The sequence below is a fragment of the Monodelphis domestica genome, chromosome 2 (genome assembly GCF_027887165.1).
Source record: "Monodelphis domestica isolate mMonDom1 chromosome 2, mMonDom1.pri, whole genome shotgun sequence".
NCBI lineage: Eukaryota > Metazoa > Chordata > Mammalia > Didelphimorphia > Didelphidae > Monodelphis > Monodelphis domestica.
In genome coordinates this window covers 32,699,696-32,724,473 of record NC_077228.1, presented here as the reverse complement: position 1 = coordinate 32,724,473, position 24,778 = coordinate 32,699,696, and the positions used below count along the sequence as shown (strand labels likewise).

The 24,778-nt window shown below is 48.8% G+C and overlaps 2 protein-coding genes across 4 annotated transcripts in view; one reads left to right on the top strand and one right to left on the bottom strand.

Annotated features, from left to right (window-relative positions):
- Positions 1-2: 2 nt before the first annotated feature.
- On the top strand, positions 3-6,023 carry TOE1 (target of EGR1, exonuclease). Of its 3 annotated transcripts, none has more exons than XM_007480253.3 (8): positions 3-140; positions 3,450-3,583; positions 3,674-3,714; positions 3,897-3,993; positions 4,064-4,222; positions 4,415-4,674; positions 4,773-4,947; positions 5,027-6,023. In XM_007480253.3, exons 1-8 carry the CDS (start codon positions 29-31, stop codon positions 5,723-5,725), a joined length of 1,677 nt encoding a protein of 558 aa, XP_007480315.1. In that variant the 5' UTR covers positions 3-28; the 3' UTR covers positions 5,726-6,023. The 3 variants fall into 3 exon arrangements, with proteins under 3 accessions (XP_007480315.1, XP_001375931.1, XP_056671210.1); XM_001375894.4 differs by having other exon boundaries at positions 29-209; XM_056815232.1 differs by lacking the exon at positions 3-140 and adding an exon at positions 2,895-3,123.
- The window catches only part of TESK2 (testis associated actin remodelling kinase 2), a 185,913-nt gene continuing 167,076 nt past the window's right edge, over positions 5,942-24,778 (bottom strand). Inside the window, exons 6-11 of the mRNA XM_001375884.4 lie at positions 11,409-11,491; positions 11,126-11,210; positions 10,658-10,741; positions 10,483-10,569; positions 7,855-7,972; positions 5,942-7,727 (exon numbers count right to left, since the gene is read on the bottom strand). Of these exons, the coding sequence (XP_001375921.1) occupies positions 7,003-7,727; positions 7,855-7,972; positions 10,483-10,569; positions 10,658-10,741; positions 11,126-11,210; positions 11,409-11,491 (1,182 nt within the window). The 3' untranslated portion in view covers positions 5,942-7,002. The remainder of the gene's footprint in view (positions 7,728-7,854; positions 7,973-10,482; positions 10,570-10,657; positions 10,742-11,125; positions 11,211-11,408; positions 11,492-24,778) is intronic.

Below are 24,778 nucleotides of genomic sequence, written 5' to 3'. Positions count from 1 at the left end.
TGGTCCCGCCCCGGACTGTTAAGGCGTTATGGCGGCCGGCGCGGAGGCGGAGGCGGAGACAGACACAGACACGGAGGCCGAAAACGAGACCCCGGAAGTCTCCAGCGAAGACTCAGGGACCGAGATACCGATTTCTATGTGTGAGAGCGAGAAGAGAACCCGGGAAAGGGAAGGCCGGGAGGGGGAAGGCCGGCCTGGGATCCGCAGAGGTGAGGCGGGGGCTGGCTGACTTCAAGTCCCAGGATGCACCGCAGTGTCGTCCGGCTTGAGCGGGGGTGGGTCGCTGGTGTGAGGGCCCTTTGAAGCATGCCGGGAGCGGTTGTGGGAGGGGGGCGGGGCCGGGGAAAGACCTTGAGGCATGCCGGGAGCTGTGGTTTTAGGCAAGGAGCGAGGCATGCCGGGAACTGGCATGAATTATCTGAGCTGAAAGATTCTAACAAGGAAATTTATTCTCTGTCCAGTCTACGTTTGTGATGAACGAGGCATGGAAAAGCGAACGGGCCCCCTTGGCAGCTGGTGGACATCCTTTCCCATTGCTCTCTAGGCTGGGGCTACTCCGGGTGTGAGGGTTGGACTGGACCTGGAGCAAGCCTTTCCCCCTTCTACCTCAGTTTTCCAAACTGTAAAGAATGGGTTCAGGCCTATCAGAGGCTAAATCTGTCGCGACATTAAAGGAGTGGGGCTGGGGAAAAAGAATAAGCCCCTCTTTCTCCTGATGGAGTTGGGACGAAGCATTCAGTCATCAAGCATTTATTATTATTTTCTCCCTCACCTTGCCTTAGAATCAATACTAAATATTGGTTCCAAGGCAGAAGAGAGACAAGGGCTAGACAGTGGGGTTAAGTGACTTGCCCAGGGCCAAATTTGAACCCAGGACCTTCCATCTCTAGGCCTGGCTCTCAATCTACTGAGTCACCTAGGTGCATTTGTTAACCATTTACTATGTGCCAGCTGTCCCATGCCAATGTGTCAGGGCATAAAGGTCATGGAGGGAGGAGGTCTTGGAGTTGAGGCAGCTGAGAGGAAGGAGACACCTGGGCATAGGGATCCACAGCCATGGTAGAGGAGGTCAGGCCCAAGTCAGGGAGAGCAGGGCAGCACCAGCTGGGCCAATTTAGGGAGAGATGGATGTCAGTCAGCCTGCACTTAAGTTCATACCGTATGCTAAAAAGATGGGCTGGGCCTGGAAAGGACCTAGAAGCAGAGGCAGTTCCTAGAGCTGCCTCCTGAGCAGAAAAGACTGGGAGGACCTTTGGTGACCACCACACAAATGGGAGATTTTGCAGAGAAAGGAGTTCAGGCTGTCTTTGGTGGGACCAGTTCAGAATGTCTAATGAGCAGTTGGATCTATATTCAGAGCTAGAGGAGTCATTCACTTAAAAGAAGATGAATGGAGGCCCAGAGGAGTTAAGCAACATACCCAAGGTCACTTAGGGCTGGGGCTCTTTTCTACTGTGCTGCCTGCTTTCTTGAGGGCAGTTCTAGAGCTCAGGGAAGAACCTGGGACTGGATATCCAGGGAGATAGGAGTCCCCTGCTTAGGAGGAGTGATTGAACCCTAGATGAGGTCACCAGATGAGATAATAGAGAACCAGGATTCAGAACTCTTCAGGCAGGTGATGAAGCCTGGGTACCTCTTCTCCAAAGAATGTTTTAAATGTATCAGATGGAGAGGATGACTCGGGTCCCAGATTCTGTGGAAATACATTTATCTGAATACTGAAAACAAGTCTTGGGCCCTAGATTAAGAATGCCTGGTGTAGGGGGTCCAGGATGGAGCTCTGGGGGACTCCCAGGGTTAGGACAGGATACAGAGGAGATCCAGGAGAGAGCAGGGTCACACAACTCTGCAGAGAGGATGATGATCAGAAAAAGGTGCTTTATACTGGCTTCTCCAAGGCAGACATCCCTGGTGCTTCCCTTCACTGCTGCCTGCTCATGTCTCCTCTGTATTTCTCCATTGTATGTCTGCTGCTCCAAAGCTGAGACTTATCAGTTTGTGCTCCCAGGCTCCTGGCACTGTATCTTAGGTAGGATCTGGATCATGAATTTGTTTTCTTCCTTTAAAAAAAAAACTCTTATCTTCTGTCTTAGTAGCAATTCTAAGACAAAAGAGTAGCAAGGGCAAGGCAATTGGGATTAAGTGACTTGTCCACGGTCACACAGTTAGAAAGTGTCTCAGGGGCAGCTGGGTAGCTCAGTGGATTGAGAGCTAGCCCTAGAGACGGGAGGTCCTAGGTTCAAATCTGGCCTCAGACACTTCCCAGCTGTGTGACCCTGGGCAAGTCACTTGACCCCCATTGCCTAGCCCTTACCACTCTTCTGCCTTCTGAAGGTAAGGGTTTAAAAAAAAAAGAAAGAAAGAAAGTATCTGAAGTCAGATTTGAACCCAGGCCCTCCTGACCCTTGCAACATCTCCTGTGCCACTTTGCTGCCTCAATGGACCTTGGATTTCATAGGAGTATAAAACTCCTGGTGTGAAAACTTCATTGCTGAAGATTTTCAACTAGTTTTGAACTAAGAGCATTGAAGGGTGCTGCCAATCAATATAATGTGTGCCCTGGACATAACAGGCACTTAACTAAATTTCTTACATTTGTGTAAATAATAGGAAGTAACTCAGTTGGCCTTCTGTTTTCTAATCTATAACATAAGGCTCAAGGCTCCTTCTGGCTTTTTTGAGGCAGTTGGTGGCTCAGTGCCAGGCCTGGAGTTAGGAGGACCTAGATTCAAATCTGGCCTGAAATACTTCCTACCTTCTTTGTCTCAGTTTTCCTCATCTGTAAAATGGGGGTGATAGCAGCCCAGGATTGTGGCGATAGAGCAAGATATTTGTAAAGCACCTAGCATCCTTCAGGTGCTATAAAAAATGTGAACTATTACTACTGTTCTGTGTCATGGACTCTCAGGCTTTGCCCCATCCTGGTGACCTTCCTCTGGATACTTTCCAGCTCATCAGTGTCCTTCCTAACCTATGGCGTTCCAGAGGGAGTCTGGACCATCCTCTGTGTTGTCTCATTGAGGGCAGCTCAAGATCATGGGAACTTGCAGTCTCCCATCCACCCTCCAATCTTCTTTTCACACCAGGTTTTCTGCCAGGCCTTCCTATTTTGTACTTGTGGAGGTGAGGCTCTATACTCCTTATTTGTTTTAAAGAATCTTTTGTTAGGCTGCGCCTAGTTCTACATGGAAGAGTCCTTTTGGAATGACCCTGTTGTCCTGTGTGCACACCAGCCAGGCATGCTTTCTGTATAATCCAAGTCATTGATGAAAGAGCGAAGCAGCCCTTGGGCTTTCCTTTGGAGATCTTCCAACCTGATATTTTCATGACCGCTCTTGGTTTGGTTTGGCCAGCATCTAGCTGGGTTAGGTTATCTGGGGATTCCTGGGCGGAAGTGATCCATGGGGTTGCAGCCGGCCTGCCTCCATGGTTTCCATTCCTCCGTTCAGGTTGTGGCATGGAGCTCCCAGAGCCATCTTCTCTTCAAGTACCTGTGGTGGATGTGCAGATAGATAACTTCAAGGACATGTGGCCTTCTATTCTCTTGGCAATCCAGACGGCCAGCTTCGTAGCTGTGGACACGGTGAGGGACCAGGGTACAAGGATCCTCTGGGCTAGGTTGGCCAAGGCCTAGCTGTGTTCCTTCATTCATTGTCTTCTCTGCTTCCCCCAGGAACTCAGTGGGCTTGGGGAGAGGAAGAATTTGCTGGATCAGTAAGTCAAGTCCCTGCCCTTGTCCCCAGTACCTGGCCCAGCCCTCTCAGAGCTCTGGGACCAGGAGCTGGTTTGTCTTCTGGGGAGGAGCCATCCTGGGAGGTGGGCTCTGAGCAGGGGCTGGGGCTGGGGCCTCTGGGTGGGATATTCTTCCCCAGCTTGTGGGACATCTCTTCTGCCAGTTGCATCGAAGAGCGATATAAAGCCGTGGCCAAAGCAGCTCGGACCCGTTCTGTCCTCTCCCTGGGCTTGGCCTGCTTCAGGCAACAGATTACCAAGGTAATTACCAAAGGAGCCAGGGGGCAGGGCCAAGCTTCAGATCCCTCCTTGATGTCTGCCTCTCTCCCAGGCTGACCACAGTTACCTCGTGCAAGTGTTCAATCTCACTCTGCTGTGCATGCAAGAGTACATCATCGAGCCACAGTCGGTCCAGTTCCTGGTGCAGCACGGCTTTGACTTCAACCGGCAGTACACCCAGGGCATCCCCTACCACAAGGGCAACGACAAGGTAGGCCTGCACTGCACTCCTGGCTGTGGACACCCTGACCAGGCCTGGAGCTGGGCTGGTGAGGAAGCTCCCGGGCTCTGCACAGGCTGCTTGGGATCAGAGGCTCAGACAGCTGGGACTTTGGGTCTGGAATGGGACGTGGGCACTTGGGGGGTCAGGGCAGAGGGGCCACCCCTGCCTCTCCGCCCACAGGGGAATGACAGCCAGATCCAAGGAGTCCGGATGCTGTTCCTGGAGCTGATCCGTGCCCGCCGGCCGCTGGTGTTACACAACGGGTTGATCGACCTGGCCTTCCTCTATGAGAGCTTTTATGCTCACCTCCCGGACAAGCTGGTCACTTTCACGGCTGACCTCTTTGAGATGTTCCCGGCTGGTATCTATGATACCAAGTATGCTGCTGAATTCCAAGCGCGCTTTGTGGCCTCCTACTTGGAATATGCCTACAGGAAGTGGTGAGGGAGCCCATCCCTGCTCAGGAAGCAGGCTCAGGGCTTGGCAGGGGGGGTGTGTGTCTAGGACCCCCCCAACATGTCATGTTTGCTGATTGCAGTGAACGGGAGAATGGGAAGCAGCAGATTGCTGGAGCTCCCCACGTGGTCTTGGATTTCTGCCGCTACCCATCTAGTATGGACTCCCACATTGACTACCGTGGCTGTTCCACACCCAGGGCCCGCACCCACTTGAGCTCCAACCTCGCCACTTCTGGCATCTGTGACACTTTTTCCGTGAGTGTCTTTCTGGGGCGGGGGGGCATAGAGGGAACTGAGAATCTCCTTTCTTCTTGCCTCTTTTCTTCTCTCTCAGGCCTACGGCTGGTGCCCCCTGGGCCTGCAGTGCCCTCTGTCCCATGATGTTGACCTCATCATCAGCACAGATGAGGCTATGGAGGACAAAAGAAGGCGGCGGGGCCGGCGGAGGAAGCGGTGGAAGGCACGGCAAGGCCGGACTGGGCCTCTGCCCACGGATGGGCCAACCCCTACAAAACAGACCTGCAGGGAAGGCCTTGGGATTGAATGGGAAGATGGGAACAACCCCCTAGGGGACGAGGATGAGGGCGAGGTTGAGTTTAATGCTGAAGCCGAGGGGGAGTTTGATGCTGAAGCTGAGGGTGAGGCTGAGACCGAAGAAGGTGAAGGTGAGGCTGAGATTGACGATGAGGCTGAGGAGTTGATTTCGTGTGGTCCAGAGGCAAGTTCCAGTGAGGACCTGGAACCAGAACTGGAGCTGAGGCCAAGGGAAAGACCTAGGTCTAGGGGTCCCAACATAGGAGGTGGGCTGCACCGTGCTGGCTTCGATGCTTTCATGACAGGCTACGTCATGGCCTATCTGGGGCTGAGTAAGAATTCCAAGCCCTCCAGCCATGACCAGCTTTGGTTACCAGAGTGCCACAATAAGGTGTATCTGAGTGGCAAGGCTGTTCCCCTGCCCATTGCCAAGAGCCACTTCTCTAGGACCTCAAAAGCCCACAATGAGAAGATGAAGCTGGCCTGGGGCTGTAGCTAAGCCAGACCGTCAGGGAGCAGTGCCGGGGGGAGGCTGGGCCCCTGGGCTTCCTCTTCTTTGGCTTGCCCTTTTACCACCCCACACCTGGGAGACGGGTGTGGTCAGGGCCTGGATTGGGGCAGTTAGAGCCTGAGACGATAGAAGCCTGTGAGGAGAGCAGGACTCCTGTGGATAGCATCCCCTTCCCAGGGCCCCAGAAAGCCAAGTCTGACCAGCTACCTGCAACTCTTTAATTTTTAAATCTGAAAGCAACTTGGTAAAGTTTTACAAAAAAGAAAGAAATTATGAAACAACTTAACTGGCTTCATCTTTGGTTCTGCTTGCGGCTCCACCAGAACAGCCCCTCCTCCCCCCCACCCCACTTAGAAACAACCCACTTGCTCTCGCTTCACACGTTCCCAAACAGACACATTAGAAACGTGTGCAAAGCCAGCTTGGGCAGTGCTAACAAAGCTAGGGCTGGGGACCCAGGCAGTGGCCAGAGCCCCTGCTCCCAGTCACAAATTGAGCTATTTACAGATGGCCAAGTTTTAAGACTCCTTCATAAATATGAAAATAGATACGTCATCTGGACATTCTAAATGTTCTAAACTCGGGAAACCCAAGGTTAGGCAGCCTGCTCAGTCCTGGCTGCCCCGTGTGCCCCCACCTTCCCCTTTTGCATAGAATCCACCTTAGGGACAGTAGGACTGGAGCAGTAAGTGCAAACGAGAGATCTGAAATTCAAGTGTCATGTACTGGCAAGAAGTGTCCGCGTCCTTAGGTGGGAGACTCGGCCCCCTCCCCTCCTGCCACTGCTGGTTTGTCCATCTGCATCAAAGTTTAGCTCTAGACTCCAAAAAGGAGTTTGTGGCCCCAGCAACCTTGCCATGGGCCTGGGGAGGAGGCCCAGGGTCTAGTGTGTACCCCTGCCCCGTCCCCCCACTCTGACAGAGCTGTGCTGGGAAATAAAGATGCTTATTTGGAATCAGCTGAGAGGGATGGCCTTAATGGTCCCCAGAACAATTAGGAAATAGCTGGGATTGGTGAGGCCACAGAGAATGCTGGTTCAGAGGGCCCTGGATTTAATGGGCTGAGCTCTGGACCAATGATAAGGGGCCAGGGAAGGCCCCACATGAAGCAGGCCAGCTCCTTGTCTCTCCATGTAACTGCTCTCCACTTCCTGAGAAGGGGCTGGACACAGGAGGGCTCAGAGCTGGGGCAGGGGTGGAGCCGAGGCTCAGGTTTTGTAAGAAATCGCCCCTGAACCGGAATCTGGCCCTGTCCAGGCTCGCCCGTCACACTAGCCGAACTTGGCTGCTTCTGCTGCCTGCTGCAGCGCTGACAGGGCTAGGCAATAGGTTCAAGGATTGCTGGGAATCCTCGATTTCCATAGCCTCTGGGGCCAGGGGCCCAAAGCCATTCTCCTCCTGGGAGCTAACAGTACAGGAACAACAGTCCATCGCTTCCTGCTCTGAGGCATGGGAGGAGGCTGGGCCCCGGAATGGGGGGATCTCGGTGACACCATACTTAAGGCTGCTTAGTAGCCTCAGGGGGCCCTCAAAGGGGGTCTCTTCTCGACCCCCAAAAGGGCCAGCCTCCTGCTGTAGGAACTCGGGGCAGCTAGGCAGAGAACGCCAGCGGCGGAGAGGCTGGGCTACGGGCTCCTGCCATTCTGCAGGAAGACGGCTAATGCCCCCACCAGAGCCCCCAGGCCCGGGAGCGTCCAGGTCAAACACTAGAGAGATGACCGACTTGCTGGGCATGTCAAAGAATTTGATTTTGCCCCCCTTGAGGTCCTGGCGGGCACTGAAGGGATTAATCTTGGGGGTGTGGCTCCCTCCGCTGCGCTGGGGTACATAGTAGGGGTCTAGCACGTTCACTGCGCGCGGGGGTTTGTGGGAGAAGATGTCTGACTGGCTTCGGGACAACCAGATGGTGCGACGTGGACGGGGAGACTTGGGTAGAATCTTGTCGTCCAGGGAGCTGGGCCGCTTCACACCGGGGCCCTTCTCCAGAAGCCCTGAAAAGATGGAGGCCGTCAGGGCTCGCCCACACGTCCTGCCTGGTCCCCGGCTGCCCCTCTCCCACAACCCTGGGCTCCTCCCTGGGTCAGGGCCCATTTCTCCTCAGGGGCTGCTGGGACTCACCCTTGCCAATGGACACGGACTTCCTGTCTTTCTCCAGTTCTTCTTTCTGCAGGCGGCTCAGAGTCTCTTCCAGGGTCTTCACAATTTCTGCAAAGGGGGGCCGGAGCTTTGGGTCCATCTGAGAACACAGCAGGGGTGAATGAGCCCCATGGATCCCCGGCCGCCCTCCTCCTGGGGCCGGGGGAGGGTTCCAAGCTCAGCAGAAGACGGCTAAGGGCCCCCCGGCCGCCCATTGCCAGGCCAACTCAAACATTCAGCCCCCCATTTCTGGAGGTCTCACCCCTCTTCCCTCCGAGCTCCCCACAGTGCTCTCTCCTTCCCAAAACTGCCCTGAAGTTCCCTCAGTCATCAGGGCCAGGCAGTGGGCTAGGTTGCAGGGGGGCAGAGAAAGAATCCCGGCCCTCGAGACATCCAGGGGATAAACGGCCACATCCATATTAGAGACGGACAAGGCAAATGGGAGTGATCTTAGAAGGGAGGCATCAGCAGTGGGGGTCTGGGGGCATCTAGAGAGGGTTCCAGAGGAGTCCTGAAGGAAGCCAGAGAAGCCAGGAGGCTGAGGAGAGGAGGGAAAGCATGCCCGGCGTAGGGGATGGCTAGTACAAAGGTGGGGAGTCGGGAGACAGCGTGTGGTGTGTAAAAACAAGCAGAAGGCCTGAGAAGGAAGGACCTGTTGTGTCCCCCAATAGAATGTGGGCTCCTAGAGGGCAAGGATCCTCCTCCATTTCTCTGCCTCCCTCATTCCTCCTTCTAGTCAAATGGGCTAACAATGCCCTCTCCTGCCTGGGGCCTTGACCCTGTACCCAGAACGTCCCTTCTCAGGCCCTGGCACCATCCTGCTCCCCAAGAATGCCTCCTGCTGCCATCATTGGCGCTCTTCTACACTTGCATCACAATATGGGGACACCAAGTCACTCCCATAGACCGGAAGCCCTTTGCAGACCAGGGACCTTTTCCTGGGCGTTTCCCCAAAGCCTGGCTGCATGGCAGGAAGCACTCTCTAATCCAATTCAGTTTTACAAACCCTGAGCATTCCCTAACCCCAGAGGTCTCGGAGCTGGCTGTCTTCTGGGGCACAGGCCAAGCTGGAGCTCGGTTTGCTTTTTTAACCTCTTACCTTCCTTCTCAGAATCAACACTGTGTGTTGGTTGTTGGTTCCAAGGAAGAAGAGAGGTAAAGGCTAGGCAATGGGGGTCAAATGTCTTGCCCAGGGTCACGGCCGAATTTGAACCCAGGACCTCCCGTCTCTAGGCCTGGCTCTCCATCCACTGAGCCACCCAGCTGCCCCCACACCTTGCGGGTTCTAAGGGCTCTAACCTTCTCCAAAGAGGGTCCCAGACTACCTGCGTAGGAGGGAAAGGAAATCTGGCATTTGAGACCCTGCCTGATCCCGAGACCAGGCACCACTGTGGTCTCTACCTCAGGCTTCTGGGTCAGTGTTCTTTTCTCTCCTCCATCCTCCCCCAGCAGGTTCCCTAATAATAACAGCTAGCACTGACAGAGTGCCTGGAGCATTGCAAAGCACTGCACCAACAATCCAGAGGAGGCCTGAGGAGGCCCAAAGACAGCCTGACGCTCACTGCCTTGGTCCTGAAGGCAGCCCCAGAGTCCGTGCTTGCCTTAACACACTATTGGTGAGTGAGGCTGCGGTCCACTAGGAGCCCCAGATCTCTTCCATCCCATCCTGTCTCCCACTAGCCTAGACTTAGGAAGGTGATCTTGGAACCGAGCTGTATGGCGCTGGTCCTGCTGCCTTTTACCTTCTCAGACTCAGCTCCAGGCTCATGTCTTGTCGAGATCCTTTTAGCTTCTACCTCAGACATCAGTGTTTGCTATGCCACACTCCAGCTTGGAGCCACCTGCCAGTCTGATGAGCCGGGCACGAATGCCTTTGCCAGCTCATTGGTAAAAGTATCAAACAGCCCAGGGCCAAGCCCGGTCACTCAAGCAGTCAGTCAATAAATGTTAGTGGTGTGCACGCTGTATGCCAGGCGCTGCGCTAAGGGCTGGGAATGCAAAAGGGGGCAAGAGGCAGTCCCTGCGCTTTGGAGCTCACAGTTGAATGGAGGAGACCACAGGCAGACAGCTCTGGGGAGTCAGGCTCTCCCCAGAGGAGAGGCTTCCTGGAGGAAGTGGCATTGGGGGAAGGGCAGGCCGTGGAGATGAGGAGGGGGAGAGCTGCAGGCATGGAGCAGCTGCCCTTGTGGAGACGGAGCGCCCGGAAGTCAGGACAGGGCCAGATTAGAGGGCTTTGAATGTCAAACAAAGGCTTTTGTATGTGATCCAGGAGGGACAAGGAGCACCTGAGATCACCCCGGGAGACCGTCAGGTCAGGTCATGTTTTGCACCCCAAATCCTGGGACTATAATAGAGCAAGTGGCCAGTAAAGATGCTGGCTGACTGACCGCCGCGGGGGGATGGGGATTCCCCGGAAGGCCCCAGAGACACAGAGGCAGACCACAGCTCAGGCGGAGCCCTCAGAACCACTCGCGGATGGCAGGGGCTGAGGGGGCACTAACTGGGGGTCGTGGTGGAGGTCCAGGCTGAGCCGCGGCCTCTGAGGTCTGGCCCGGCTCTGGAGGATCTGAGCCCTGGTTCTGCCCGCGGCCGAAGAAAGGGGGAACTCACGTTGCAGCAGTTGAAGGCGAGCTGCAGGAAGTCTGGAGGACAGTCTCCTACCATGTGCTGGAAGGCATCATAGTCCAGGCCAAAGTTCTGTGAATGAACATGGAGGAAAGTGGTGGGACGGGATGACCGGCGGCCTCTCCCGGGCCCTGACCCGACTGGCCCAGGGCTCACCCACCTCAGTCCGGGGCAGATAGTCTGGGTCAGCTTGGATTCGGGCGATGATCTCACAGAGGATGATCCCATAGGAGAACACATCGGCCTGAAGGGAGACAAGGAGGGCACGTGAGGCCCGCCCTGTCCCCGGGAGCTCATTTCACCCCCCCACATCCTATACAATATGGCCTCTTCTATTCTGGAAGCCCGTTAGGAGGGGATGAGCCTGGAGAGGGTCCCCAGAAAAAAAGGGGGGAGCAAAGCAGCAGCCCTCCCCCTGCCACGCTATAGGCCAGGCCAGGCCCAACCTGCAACTCCCAGCATTGGCCACAGCTCAGCCTAGGCCTCTTGCTGCCTCCCCAGCGACCAGGCTCCTGAAGACAGGCCACGTGGGAAGAAAGTAATGTCTGTTCCCCCAAGCTGGGGGGTTCCTGGGTCCTGGGATTAGCCCAGGCCCTCCAGCAGCCTCCCCAGCTCCTGACATACTTACCTTCTCATTGTAGGGCTCATCTCTGAGAACCTCCGGTGCCATCCAGAAAGGGGAGCCCACCACGGCCAGCTTCTCACTCCCTGCCCTGTGGGAAGGCAGAGCAGTCACACGCCCAGGAATGGAGAGGTAGAGAGGCCTGGGAAAGCCTGGGCGGGCTGGCACGTAGGCCTTAGCCCCGGGGGCAAGCCACCCCCCAGCAGGGGGCCCGGATGTCAGCTGGGACTTCACAGGAATGCCAACGTCCGGGGGAGCTCTAAGCCTCTCTTCAGAAGGCATCACCTACCCACAGTCAGGTATCTTCTCCGCCAGGCCGAAGTCAGCCACCACAGCAGAGTAACCGTTTTCTTCATTCTTAATCAGGCAGTTCTACATTTTTGAGGAAAGGAGAGGAAAAAAGACTTTAATCTGACCCACTGAGCTTCCTATCTGTCCCCCTCCCACGCTAAGGGCGCCCAGGAGCACTGGCGTTGGCATCTTAGACGCCACCGAGTCTAACCCCTCATTTTACAGATGGGGCACCTGCGGCGGGCCGTGAGCTGCATCTTCTCTGCTTCAGCACCCGGGCTGAAAGCCGCTCCGTCTCAGGGCTGTGTGCAAGCCCGCTGAAGCAGGGAAGCCGCACTGGCTCCAGGGCCTGGTCTAGCTTGGGCAGCTGGCTTCTCCGCTCTTCCTTCTGGAGACTCCGTGGATCCGCCACATCGACCTGTTTGCTTAATAGAAGTTCCCTTTCCTACCACACTTGGCCTTGTTTCAAAAAATGTTTTATTGTCCCAATCACGCGTATTAGCAATTTTCAACATACATTTCCCCAATTATGAGATGTAAACCGTCTCGCTCTTCCCTTCCCTCCCTGTTCCCGGAGACAGAGACCGATTTGGTCTGGGTCACCCACGCAGAACGCTTCCACGCTGGTCCCTGTGGTGAAAGAGTACCATCGCAGCCCACAGCATTTACTGGCGATCCCCAAAGCCTGAGGGTCTGCACTCCAGGCCTTTCCCATTATGGCCCAGGCTGCCTCTCTCTGAAGCCACAAGAGATCCTTTAGCCCCTGAGCTCCCGAAGCGCCTGGGCTGTGTGCGGGCAAGGCCGGGAGAGCTCCCCACTCATCCCTGGAGCTTTCCCTGGCTACCAGGTCCTGGGGCATAGGAAGGGCTCAGAGATGGTCCATGCCCTCAGGGAGCTCCTGGTCCAACAGGGTGCAAATGCCAAACAGGAAGTAAAAAAGAGAAGCTGAGCCAAGCCCTTCCCAAAGATCACATCCGTGGAGGGCACGCGTGAAGGCGGCTTGAAAGGACAGGCAGAACTTGCCCCCTGGGGACGGTGGCAGGAAGCGGACTAAAGACAAGGGCTGGCGGAAGGCATCGGGGAGGCCCCTCTGGGCCGTGGGGAGTCGTGCTGCAGAAAGCCCGGATCGGGGAGTCTAGATAACCCCAGGCTGAGGAAGAGGGGGATTCTCTACGGCCAGAAGGGAGCCACGAAGGCTTTTCAGCAGATTGTCGTGGTTTGAGGAACTATTCAATAAACGAGAGATAGAGATGAACTAAAATATTCTGCCAATTGACTTGTAGCAATAACCAAACCCGCCTAAGAAAAGTCATTGAAAGCAGCCCAACTCAAACGGAGTTCCCAAGAGGTCTCCGATCCGTCTGCTGCCCCCCAGGCCCCCCATCCTAATTCAGAACACTGCCGGCTCTCCTTCGCTTTGAGGGAGTCGGGCCAGGATGGCTGCCTCAGCCCCGGCAGACCGCACGTCCTCCTGGGCACTAGCAGTGGAGTCCGTGGTTTCGTTTCTCCCAATGACCCAAAAGGAGCCCCCATTTTGTTTTCGACTTCTCATCACTCCAAACTGGCAGCCCGTACTCACTCGTTTCCCAGGGGGCATGGCCCTAACCACTTGCCAGGGAAGTGGGCCTCGCTTCAGCCTTCCCAAGAGCCGTCAATGCCCTCATTCATAGCTGGCCTGCCAACAAGGGCGGAGCGAATCGGATCTGCTCACCCCTGGTCCCAGGTTCCAACATGAAATTCTCCTTCTCTCACCCCTAAATCCCACAGGAGAGCCCCTTCTCTTCCTCTGACTAAAACACTGTTTTATGACCCTGAAAAAGTGTCTCTTGAAAGGCCGCTTGGCCACTGGCAACGACCCACAGAGGCACTCTCTCACCCTTTGTTATCTTGCATCAAAGCCTCCATTGATCAGGCCCCGAGTTCCTGTGCTCACCTCAAACCACCCTGGAGAATACTCTCGCACCTGGGCTTCTCCGTTTGCACCGCGGGCCCTGGCCCGGGGCCCGTCCTGACATGGGACAGAGGACCGGGGAGGGCTCCGCGAGTCTAATCGGATGGAAGCCACAGGCTCCTCTTTACTTAGAAGCAAACCTAACGGGCTCCCCCCTCCGGGGCTGAGGACTGGCCACATTTGATCTTCACTGGACAAGGAGAAGCCTTCAAGGCAGAGAACTGCACACAGCCTGGCCTTGGCCATTAGGCACCCTGGGACCTGGACAGCAGCTCTTCCACTCGGGGCCGAGTCGCTGAGCTACATCTCTGTTTCCCTAAAAGGTTGGGGGGGGGTGATAATCGACTGAAATCACGTCAAGTGCTTTGGGAAATGCTATCTCCATGTGGCCGGGACTATTACGGCACCGAGAGGGCTCTCAGCTGAAGCTCCTGCCCTCCCAGCCGCGTAGGCCCATTTCCCAAGGCTCCCATGAGCTTGCGGAGGCCTCACAGACTTTGGGGCAGTGCCAACCTCCAAGGTGCAGACATGCGCTCTGGGGGGGGGGTGCAGGGGGCGGTGTGGCCGGGACGCAGCCTTGCCCAGGCCCGATGGCGAGAGATGGCCCCGCTTATATGTACTCAAGAAGCTTCCTCACCCTTCTGCCCAGCCAGGGTGAGCAGGGGCCTAGCTAAGGCTCCACAGAGTCTCACTGAATTCAGAAAACCAACGATGCTGGGCTCAGCCTAGAACGCCTGCACGTCACAGGCCTCTTATGGTTTGTCGTTCAGTTGGTTCAGTCGATTCTGACTCATCTTAACAAAGATACCAGAGTGGTTTGCAACTTCCTACTACAGCTCATTTTACAGATGAGGAAACTGAGGCAAGCAGGGTTAAGTGACTAGCCCAGGATCACCGAGCCAGTACGTGTCTAATGCCAGATTTGTATCAGAGGTCAGCAAACACAGTCAGGACTGGAACATATATTCCCTGACAAAATGCAGAGAAGGGGTCATTTCATGGTTGCTTGAAGACCTCTACGGATGGCAGCCCACGTCCCTCTGGAGCAGCCTTCGCAGTTAGAGATTATTTCCCTGGGCCAGGCAGCGCACCCCTCCTGCCTGCCATAAGAGAGCCCCTCCAATACTTCCTCTGGATCCATCCCTGGCTTGGCTTCCCTTCTTAGAATGTCCAGAGCCACCATTTGGCTCATAACATTGCTATGAGGTAAGTCATACTAGTGACTTGCTTAAGGTCACCAAGCTAGTGCCCAAGTGAGAGGGCATTTTGCTGGCAGCCGGTGGTATAGTGGACAGAATGCCAGACTTGGTATCGGGACTTCAAATATGGCCTCAGATGCCCATTAGCAGTGTGACCTGTGGCAACTTACTTGCCTCTGAATGCCTCCATTTTTCTCATCTGCTAAATGGAGATAATATTGGGACTCACTTCCCAAGATTGTTGTGAGGATAAAATGACGTCTTTGCAAAGGGGCTTTGTAAACCCTGAAGTGCTATCTAAATGCTCTTACTACTTTTGGTATTCATACTAAATATCTTTAGACTAGGGCCACTCAAGAATTTGCCTGGGAGATTCCCAGCCTCCTAAGTAGGTTTGTACTGATAACTATACTACTGGCAGAGGCTAGAGGGACAACTTTTTGGCAGTTCAACCCTCTATGGGGTTGCTTGCTTAGAATTAAGGTCAGGTAGGACTCAGAGGTAACCTCCCACCCCCTTCCCCGTCCCCATCCCCATTCCAGGACTTCTTTTTGAAATGCTGGATTTAAAAAGAAAGAAAGAAAAAAAGATCCAAAGAAAGGCCAGGGGGAGAAGGGGCAGCTTGTTCTCTGAACTCAACTCAGATGCTGCTTCTGTTTTTCTGCCAGGAGTTTGATCACTGAACTCAGAACGATGGCCCAAAAATGGGCAATAGGGATTTGAAACCCAAGCTCAAAAGGAGCCAGTTAAGAGTGTCAGATTGCCCTGGCTGAGGGTGGGTCACCAGGCTCAGCCAGCCTAGAGCTCAGAAATGAACTGAAAGGGCTGGCAGCTGTGAGTGTTAAACAGGAGTAAGTGATCTTTCAATATCTGGAGAGGATGCTTTGCCACAGAACAGAGAAAAGGCAAATATCTCAATTTTCAAAAAAAAAAAAAAGTGGGGGTGTGGTGGGGGAAGAGAGTGAAATCTCTAACCCAGGTGTTCTTAACCCTTTTTTTGTGGTATGGAGCTTTTGATAGCTTGGTGAAGCCTATGGATCTCTTTTCAGAATGTTTTTAAATGCATAAAATAAAATACAAAGGATTATATCATATCTCCATATAAAATATATTAAAATCTATATTGCCATATTGAAATGTATAAAATATATTGAAATAAGGATGTAATTTTTTTCCCATCTAAGTTTACAGATTCCATGAAATCTATGCATGGGCCCATGGGAAAGAACTCCTGTCACAAACTATAGAATGACCCTCTTTCCAGACTCTCCTCCTAGACTCTTATTTTTAAAGTAGGATACTATCATTTCCCCTCTCCTAATCTCTTCCAGATTCCTTTTGTGTGTGTTGTCTTCACCCTTTAGAAAGAACATAAGCCCCTTTAGAGCTGGGACTCTTGCTTTTTTATTATATTTGTATTCTAAGAAAATGCTAGAACATTATCAAAGAGATGGTTTATGAGTACTCAGAAAAGGAAGCAGTAATCACCAATAACCAGCATGGTTTCATCTAAAACAAGCTAGAGGAGCCTAATTCCCTTTTTCAATTGGGTTGCTAACATACATCAGGGAAACGTCAGTTAATAAGACAACTGGCAAAGTTTTTTATAATATCTTCTGACAAGATAGAGAGAAATAGGTTAGATAATGAGAATTAGAGTATTCAGAACAACTTGAACGGCTGATCCCAAAGAGTCTCATCAATGGTAGAGCACCATCTAAAGGGAAAATACTAGGAGATACACAGGGACTTGTGATGTGGATCATTTTTATCAAGGGCTTGCATGAAGCTAGAGAAGGCATGCATATAGATCTGTCAATGAAGCCAAGATGGGAGGGCTACAACACGTTGGATGGCAGAGTTAGTACCCAAAAAGATTTCATCAGGTTAGAATGATGGATCAAATCAAAGACAGGGCCATGTAAAGTGAGCTGGATCATGGAAGTGGTTTGCCCAGGCTGAGGGATGCTATAAGATGCACAGGACAGGTAAGAAGCACTGAGATGCTGGTAAATGTCCAGGTCAAGTCTGTCACTATCACAGTGCTAACTAGCATCTCACAGGACTTTGCTGGGACTCATCACAGCAATGCTAAAGCTCATCCATGCCTCTTCACTCTGCTAAGACTAGGCAAATCTGTGGTTAGATAGGACTTGGACCAAGACCCGTGTTTCATACTTCACCTTTCTCCTCTAGGACTTAGGTAAGGACTTAGGTCAAGACTGACCTAAGCTATCAGGACCTCCACTGCAGGGAAGAGGGTGATATCACCAGTGGGTGACATAAGATAGATTGAAGAGAACTTAGGATCACACACACACACACACACACACACACACACACACACACACACATTTTCTAACCAAAGAATTCTGTGTGTGTGTGTGTGTGTGTGTGTGTGTGTGTGTGTGTCTCTGTCTGTCTGTCTCCAGAATTCTCTGCTTAGAAAATGAGTCCATGGCACAAAGACTTGTACAAAAATATTCACAGCTGCGCTCTTTGTGGTGGCCCAAAACTGGAAAACGAGGGGATGCCCTTCAATTGGGGAATGGCTGAACAAACTGTGGTATATGTTGGTGATGGAATACTATTGTGCTAAAAGGAATAATAAAGTGGAGGAGTTCCATGGAGACTGGAACAACCTCCAGGAAGTGATGCAGAGTGAGAGGAGCAGAACCAGGAGAACATTGTACACAGAGACTAATACACTGTGGTATAATCGAACGTAATGGACTTCTCCATTAGTGGCGGTGTAATGTCCCTGAACAACTTTCAGGGATCCAGGAGAAAAAAACACCATTCATAAGCAAAGGATAAACTATGGGAGTGGAAACACCGAGAAAAAGCAACTGCCTGACTACAGAGGTTGAGGGGACATGACAGAGGAGAGACTCTAAATGAACACTCTAATGCAAATACTATCAACAAAGCAATGGGTTCAAATCAAGAAAACATCTAATGCCCAGTGGACTTACGCGTCGGCTATGGGGGGTGGGGGGGAGGAAAAGAAAATGATCTATGTCTTTAACGAATAATGCTTGGAAATGATCAAATAAAATATATTTAAAAAAAAAGAAAAAGAAAATGAGTCCATGGAAGGATCCTTGAGAAATCCTGATAAGATCCTTGAGAAAATAGAGGGCACAGGACACCCTGGGGTATACTCATGTAGAGAACATATGACAGGTGTGATGATCCAAGGGAAAGGGTGGTTTTAAGAACCAAGAGAGAATAGCATTACCAAGACTCAGGGTGGAGGAAGTAACTGGGAAGAAGGGATGGTTAACAGTATCAGATGGAGCAATGGAGACAATAAATCTAAGAGCTGTTGGATTTCACAATTAAAGATTATGAATAATTGTGGAGAGAACATGTTCATTTGAATTCTGAGGTTGGAAGTCAGATTGCAAGAGGCTGAGGAGTGAATAGAAGGTGAGGAAGCAACAGCACAAAGTAGAGAAAGCTTCTTCTAGGAGTTGGGCTGTCAGTAATCTAAATGTGAGATCTTCATCTAGTGATCGACAAGTGGATACACTATCCAATGTACTGAATGATGCACATTTGGGGATGTTTTGTGGGAAACTAGAAGACAAAAGGAAACTCTGACTCAATGGAAGAATGGCTTATAGGTTCTCTCCTTGGAGAGGCAAAAAAAAGGAATTGGCCAAGATTTTTTTTTTATTATCCATTCAAAGGCAACAGGAAATATTTCAAGACATTTGGTTATCTTGTATTTTTCATGTTAAACCCTTGCAAAAAAGACTGCAATTAAAATAATTGCACTTTCATCTGTTATGTTGTTGTTGTTTAGTTGTGTCTGACCTTTCATAACCACATAGACCATTGCTATTTGTTTTCTTGGCAAGGATACTGGAGTGGTTTGCCATTTCCTTCACCATCAGGTTCTTTTCTCGTGCAATCAGAGGTTAAGTAACTTACCCAGGGTCATATGGCTAGAAAGTACCTGAGACCAGATTTGTACTCAGGTCTTCCTCACTTCAGGCCCAGCATTCTATCCACTGAGTAACCTACCTGCTTCCTAGGCATATGAAGGTTATGTGACTTGCCCAAGGTCACACAGTTAGGAAGAGTCTGTGGCTGGAATTTTAACTCTGATCTTTCTGATTCCAGGCCCAGTGCACTGAGCCACAACTGACTCTACTTCTGTTATAAAGGATGAAAAAATAGAGATACTCTATGAAGAACATGACAAGATCCTCCAAATTAATAGTAACATATTTTATAGGCATGTTACATGTTTTTACATGTTTTATATATACATACTTTACAATTTCAATATTGATGTCATCAGGGCAAAATGTCTTGAATTAGAGACTCCCAGAATCTAAGACCTAAAGGTACCTTTAGAATACAGATTTAGATAGCCCAGATGTGATAAAGAAGGCATTCTAAAGTATTATCAACAAGAGGTCAATTAGCATTTGTTTGAAGACTCCTAACAAAGAGGAGCCCAATAACTTTTAAGGTAGTGCCTTCCATTCATTAATACCATGTGATTCTGCCCCAAACCCAGAGCTGCCCAGCAGGAAACTTTATTTTCTAAGACCCAAGAAGCCCTGGCTCCTCTTCAGAACAAGGAGATAGCATCAGATGTCATATTAATCCAACTGATTCCATCTCAGCTCCACTAACCTTTATGGAGCACTTACTTCATGCTATGCTAGGTGCCTAACAGACAAAGCCCTAGGAGGCCTTCTCACACTCCCAAGAATCTAGTAACTGGGCCATCAAAATCACCCAGGGTCTTCAGTAGGTCCTGTAATGATGAGTGCATGAGGAAATTTTGGAATCTTGGCATCAGGAGTGAAGGACACAAAGTGTTGGTTGGAGAGTAAGGCATGCTGAGAAAGGAAACTAACCTGAGAGAGATCTAGATGGAATTCTTGGCCTTTCAGTTGAGTCCTTGACCTGGCAGGACGTGTTTCCTAGCTGGAGGATTTCACCGAGAGCCACAAGAGAATATCCTGTTCCTGTATTCAATTTCTTCTGTAGATCCATCACCTATCTAATATCTCCAAGCACCTCTTAACTGAGAAGATCCCTCGAACCCCAAAGTGGGGCTGTGGACTCACAGAGGAGAGAGCCCAGCTCCCTTGCCCTTCCTATTTATAGATTTTATAGGCTACACACACAAATTATAGGGTTATTTAATTGGGGAACAGGCGAAGAAACCTGGGTCCATGAAACTACGCTGCCCAGGTGATAGACCATATTAGGAAAAAACATTAGGGAAACCAACACCTACTTTCCATCTCCCTATTTGCCTACAATATCACTATTAAACTTTACCAACTGCAGTCAGATTTGTCCAGTTTCTTGGCTTATACTTGAGGAGATATCTGAATCAAGTTCAACAGAGAGACAAGTCCATCCCTCACTGAAGCTTGTCTCCAAATCCTTTCTGTGCCAAAGAAACTGAGGTTGTCCTTGGACTTATTTGGTAGGGGAACCTTGTTGTTAATACTCCATCACCCCATTCTGTTAGGGAACCTCAATATGCAGCTATATAAGGGACCTTCACCTCAATCATGAGTAATCACATTGAAACTCAAAACCAAAGAGCCCAACCCAGCTGAACTTAGTCCCATCAAAAGCCTCAGGAAGACAGGGAAGCTCAAACTACAACAGCCCTCCCCCACAGACTGCTGGACTTTAATTTAATACAATCAAAAGCCTCCAGAGGACAGGGAAGCTCAAACTACAACACCCTTCCACCATAGACTGTAGGGAGAGACCTTCTGTCAAAGCTCCTAGAGGGAAGACTTACAGAAACCCCCAAAACAAAAAAAATTAGAGGAGCAAGAGCAAGACAAATACGGGGAGCAAAGAAGGGGTAAATGTGAGCAAACAACAGAAAAAGAAGAAAGAAATTACAATAGACAGCTTCCGTACAGGCAACGAGCAAAGAGCAAACAGAACATAGGGGGAGGGATCAGCAAAAGATAAATCAGAAATTCCAGCAAATTGGATACAGGCTTTGGAAGAACTCAAAATGCAATTCAAAACACAATTAAGAGAGGCTGAAGACAATTGGGAAAAGAACTTAAAAACTAAGATAAGTCATCTGGAAACAGAAAATAGTGTTTTGAAAGCCAAAATCAACCAGCTTGAAAATGAGGCAAAGGAGATGAAAAATGACCTCCAAAGAAAATCAGACCAGAAGGAGAAGGATGACCAAAAATCCAGGGATAAAATCTAGTCTTAAAGAACCAGAATACAACAACTAGAATTAAGTGACCTCACAAGGCAACAGGACACTATAAGCATCTCATTCACAAAACAGAGGATTTAGAAAATTGTTCAAGGAGAGACAATTTAAGAATAATTGGTCTACCAGAAGACAAAAGAAAAAGCCTGGACATAAAACTACAGGAAATTATTCAAGAAAACTGCCCTGATATTATATCACAAGAGGGAAAAGTGGAGATTGAAAGAATCCACAGATCACCTCCTGTACTTAATCCCCAACTGACAACACCCAGGAATGTTATAGCCAAATTCAAGAATTATCAGACCAAAGAAAAAATATTACAAGCTGCCAAGAAAAAGTCATTCAGATACCATGGAACCACAGTGAGGATAACACAGGATCTGGCTACATCTATACTGAAGGACTGAAAGACATGGAATGTGATATTCCGGAAAGCAAGGGAACTATGTCTACAACCAAGAATCAACTACCCAGCAAACCTGACTATATTCTTACAGGGGAAAGTATGGTCATTCAACAAAATAGAAGAATCCCAAGAATTTGTAAAGAAAAGACCAGACCTGAACAGAAAATCTGATATCCAAGCACAGAACTCAAGAGAACCATCAAAAGGTAATTTAAAAAGAGGGAAAAAAGAAAAACAAAGCCCCCCCCCTTTTTTTAGACACTCAATAAGTTAAAATGATATGTATCCCTATAAGAAAAGAGGTCATTGGTAACTCTTAAAAACTGTTATCACCTGGGCAGCTAGAAGAATTACACTTAGAGGGAATAGTGACAAACTGTATAGGATGAAATAACAAGACATAAATAGGTATATAGATATATGTATGCATAAATACATATACATGTATATAAATATATAAATATATTTATATATTTACAACTAGGGCTAATAAAAGAGGTTAATACTAAAAGAAAATGGGAAAAGAAACAAAAGGGGGTAAATTTATGTCACAAAGAAGCTCATGGTGGGAGGGGGGAGAACATCAATACACTGGAAGGGTAAAGAGGCTGAAGATAGGAAATACTCAACTCTTACATGCTCATTGAAATTGACTCAAAGAGGGAAGAACATTGGGGCAGAGAATAGATTCATGCCCTATAAGGGAGTAGAAGGGTAACAAATGGACTGATGGGGAGGGAAGCAGAATAAGGGAGGGAGAGGGTGGGGGGTAGTTTTAAAAAGACTGTAAAGAAAATAAGGGGGGGGAATAAGAAGGGAGGGGGTAGAAAGGGAAGTAAAATAAGGGAGGGAACTAGGGGGACTGATTAAAAACAAACACTGGTGTAGAAGGAAATGGTGAAAGAAGAAAAGGCAGGACTAGGAGTAGAAATCAAAATGCTGGGAAATACACAGCTAGTAATCATAACTCTGAATGTGAATGGAATGAACTCACACATAAAATACAAGTGAATAGCAGAGTGGATTAGAATCCAAAACCCTACCATATGGTGTCTATAAGAAACACACATGAGGAAGGTAGATACGCATAGGGTGAAAGTAAGAGGATGGAGCAAAATCTATTGGGCATCAACTGATAAAAAGAAGGCAGGAGTCGCAATCATGATATCTGACAAAGCCAAAGTAAAAATAAATCTAGTTAAAAGAGATAGGGAAGGTAATTATATCCCGATAAAATGCAGTATAGACAATGAGGAAATATCAGTACTCAACATGTATGCACCAAATGGCATAGCATCCAAATTTCTAAACGAGAAACTAGTGGAGCTCAAGGATGAAATAGGTAGAAAAACTATACTAGTGGGAGACCTGAACCTTCCTCTATCTGAACTAGATAAATCAAACCAAAAAAATAAATAAGAAAGAGGTAAGAGAAGTGAATGAAATCTTAGAAAAATTAGAGTTAGTAGATATGTGGAGAAAAATAGGGACAAAAAAGGAATATACCTTATTTTCAGCAGCACACAGTACATTCACAAAAATTGACAATGTATTAGGGCATAAAAACATTTCAAACAAGTGCAAAAGAGCAGAAATAATAAATGCAACTTTCTCAGATCACAATGCAATGAAAATAATAATTAGTAAGGGAACATGGAGAGGTAAATTAAAAATTAATTGGAAATTAAACAATACAATTCTCCAAAACCGGCTAGTCAAAGGACAAATCATAGAAACAATTAATAATTTCATTGAAGAAAATGACAATGATGAGACATCCTTTCAAAACCTATGGGATGCAGCCAACGCAGTACTCAGGGGGAAATTTATATCCTTGCATTCATATATTAACAAATTAGGGAAAGCAGAGCTCAATGAATTGGGCATGCAAATTAAAAAACTAGAAAGTGAACAAATTAAAAATCCTCAGAGGAAGACTAAATTAGAGATCCTAAAAATCAAAGGAGAAATTAATAAAATTGAAAGTCCAAGAACTATTGATTTAATAAATAAGACAAGAAGCTGGTACTTTGAAAAAACAAATAAAACAGACAAAGTACTGGTCAGTCTAATTTAAAAAAGGAAAGAAGAAAACCAAACTGACAGTATCCAAGATGAAAAGGGAAACCTTATCTCTAATGAAGAGGAAATTAAGGCAATCATTAAAAACTATTATGCCCAATTATATGGCAACAAATATGGCAATCTAGGTGGTATGGATGATTACTTACAAAAATATAAATTGCCTATACTAACAGAGGAAGAAATAGATTACCTAAACAACCCCATATCAGAAAAAGAAATTGAACAAGCCATCAAAGAACCCCCTAAGAAAAAATCCCCAGGTCCAGATGTATTCACAAATGAATTCTATCAAACATTCAAAGAACAACTAATCCCAATATTATACAAACTATTTGACAGAATAAGCAAAGAAGGAGTTCTACCAAATTCATTTTACGACACAAATATGGTACTGAATCCAAAACCGGGCAGGTCAAAAACAGAGAAAGAAAACTATAGACCAATCTCCTTAATGAATATATATGCAAAAATCTTAAATAGGATACTAGCAAAAAGACTCCAGCAAGTCATGTGATTTTTAAATTCTCTCTATCTTGTTTGGTTTAGCACCTAGGAATGTGCGCACCCACACTACATGGGCATGTGCTAGCTAAAGACAAATCAGAAACAACTAACTGCCCCCCCTGGGATGTCCTAAACCAAGCTTGAGCCACCATTGGCACATGTGAGACACAGGAAGTGAAGTAGAGAACAGCCTCTGGAGTTCTCACTACTTCCTGTGGAGAGGGTGAGACGCCAGTTCTATCCTGGAGCTCGAGCATGGAGGAGCCCTGCAGACAGCTTCTCTTCAGATTGGTCACATGAATGATAAGAACTGACTCCCTTCTCTGCCTTGGCTCTCCAAGGCCTTAGACACCCACCTTAGCTCAGCCTGAGCCAGAGAGGTTTTTGAGTTAACTTCCTTTTCCTTCTCTCCCTCTTTCTCTCTCCCTCCAATAATTTCTTCCTCCTGTTGTAATTAAATCACCATAAAACTCCATTCTAACTTGAGTGTTTCATTTTAGGATTTTATAAGTAAAATCCTTGGTGACCTAAAATTATTATACTCGGTTTTAAACCATAAATTTAACACTAACAGTCATCACAAGGGTTATTCACTATGACCAGGTGGGATTCATACCAGGAATGTAAGGGATGGTTCAATATTAGGAAAACCATCCACATAATTGACCATATTAACAAGCAAACTGACAAAAATCACATGATTATCTCAATAGATGCAGGAAAAACCTTTGATAAAATACAACATCCATTCCTATTGAAAACACTAGAAAGTATAGGAATAGAAGGGCCTTTCCTAAAAATAATAAACAGTACATATATATATAAAACCATCAGCAAACATCATCTGCAATGAGGATAAACTAGAAGCCTTCCCAATAAGATCAGGAGTGAAACAAGGATGCCCATTATCACCTCTATCATTTAATATTGTAATAGAAACACTAGTAGTAGCAATTAGAAAAGAAAAAGAAATTGAAGGTATTAAAATTGG

Coding starts and splice junctions, on each gene's coding strand:
- TOE1 (XM_001375894.4), top strand. CDS start 29: ATGGCGGCCGGCGCGGAGGCGGAGGCGGAGACAGACACAGACACGGAG. Junction 210..3,449: donor CCGGCCTGGGATCCGCAGAG/GTGAGGCGGGGG, acceptor TCCTCCGTTCAG/GTTGTGGCATGGAGCTCCCA. Junction 4,675..4,772: donor GAATATGCCTACAGGAAGTG/GTGAGGGAGCCC, acceptor TGCTGATTGCAG/TGAACGGGAGAATGGGAAGC.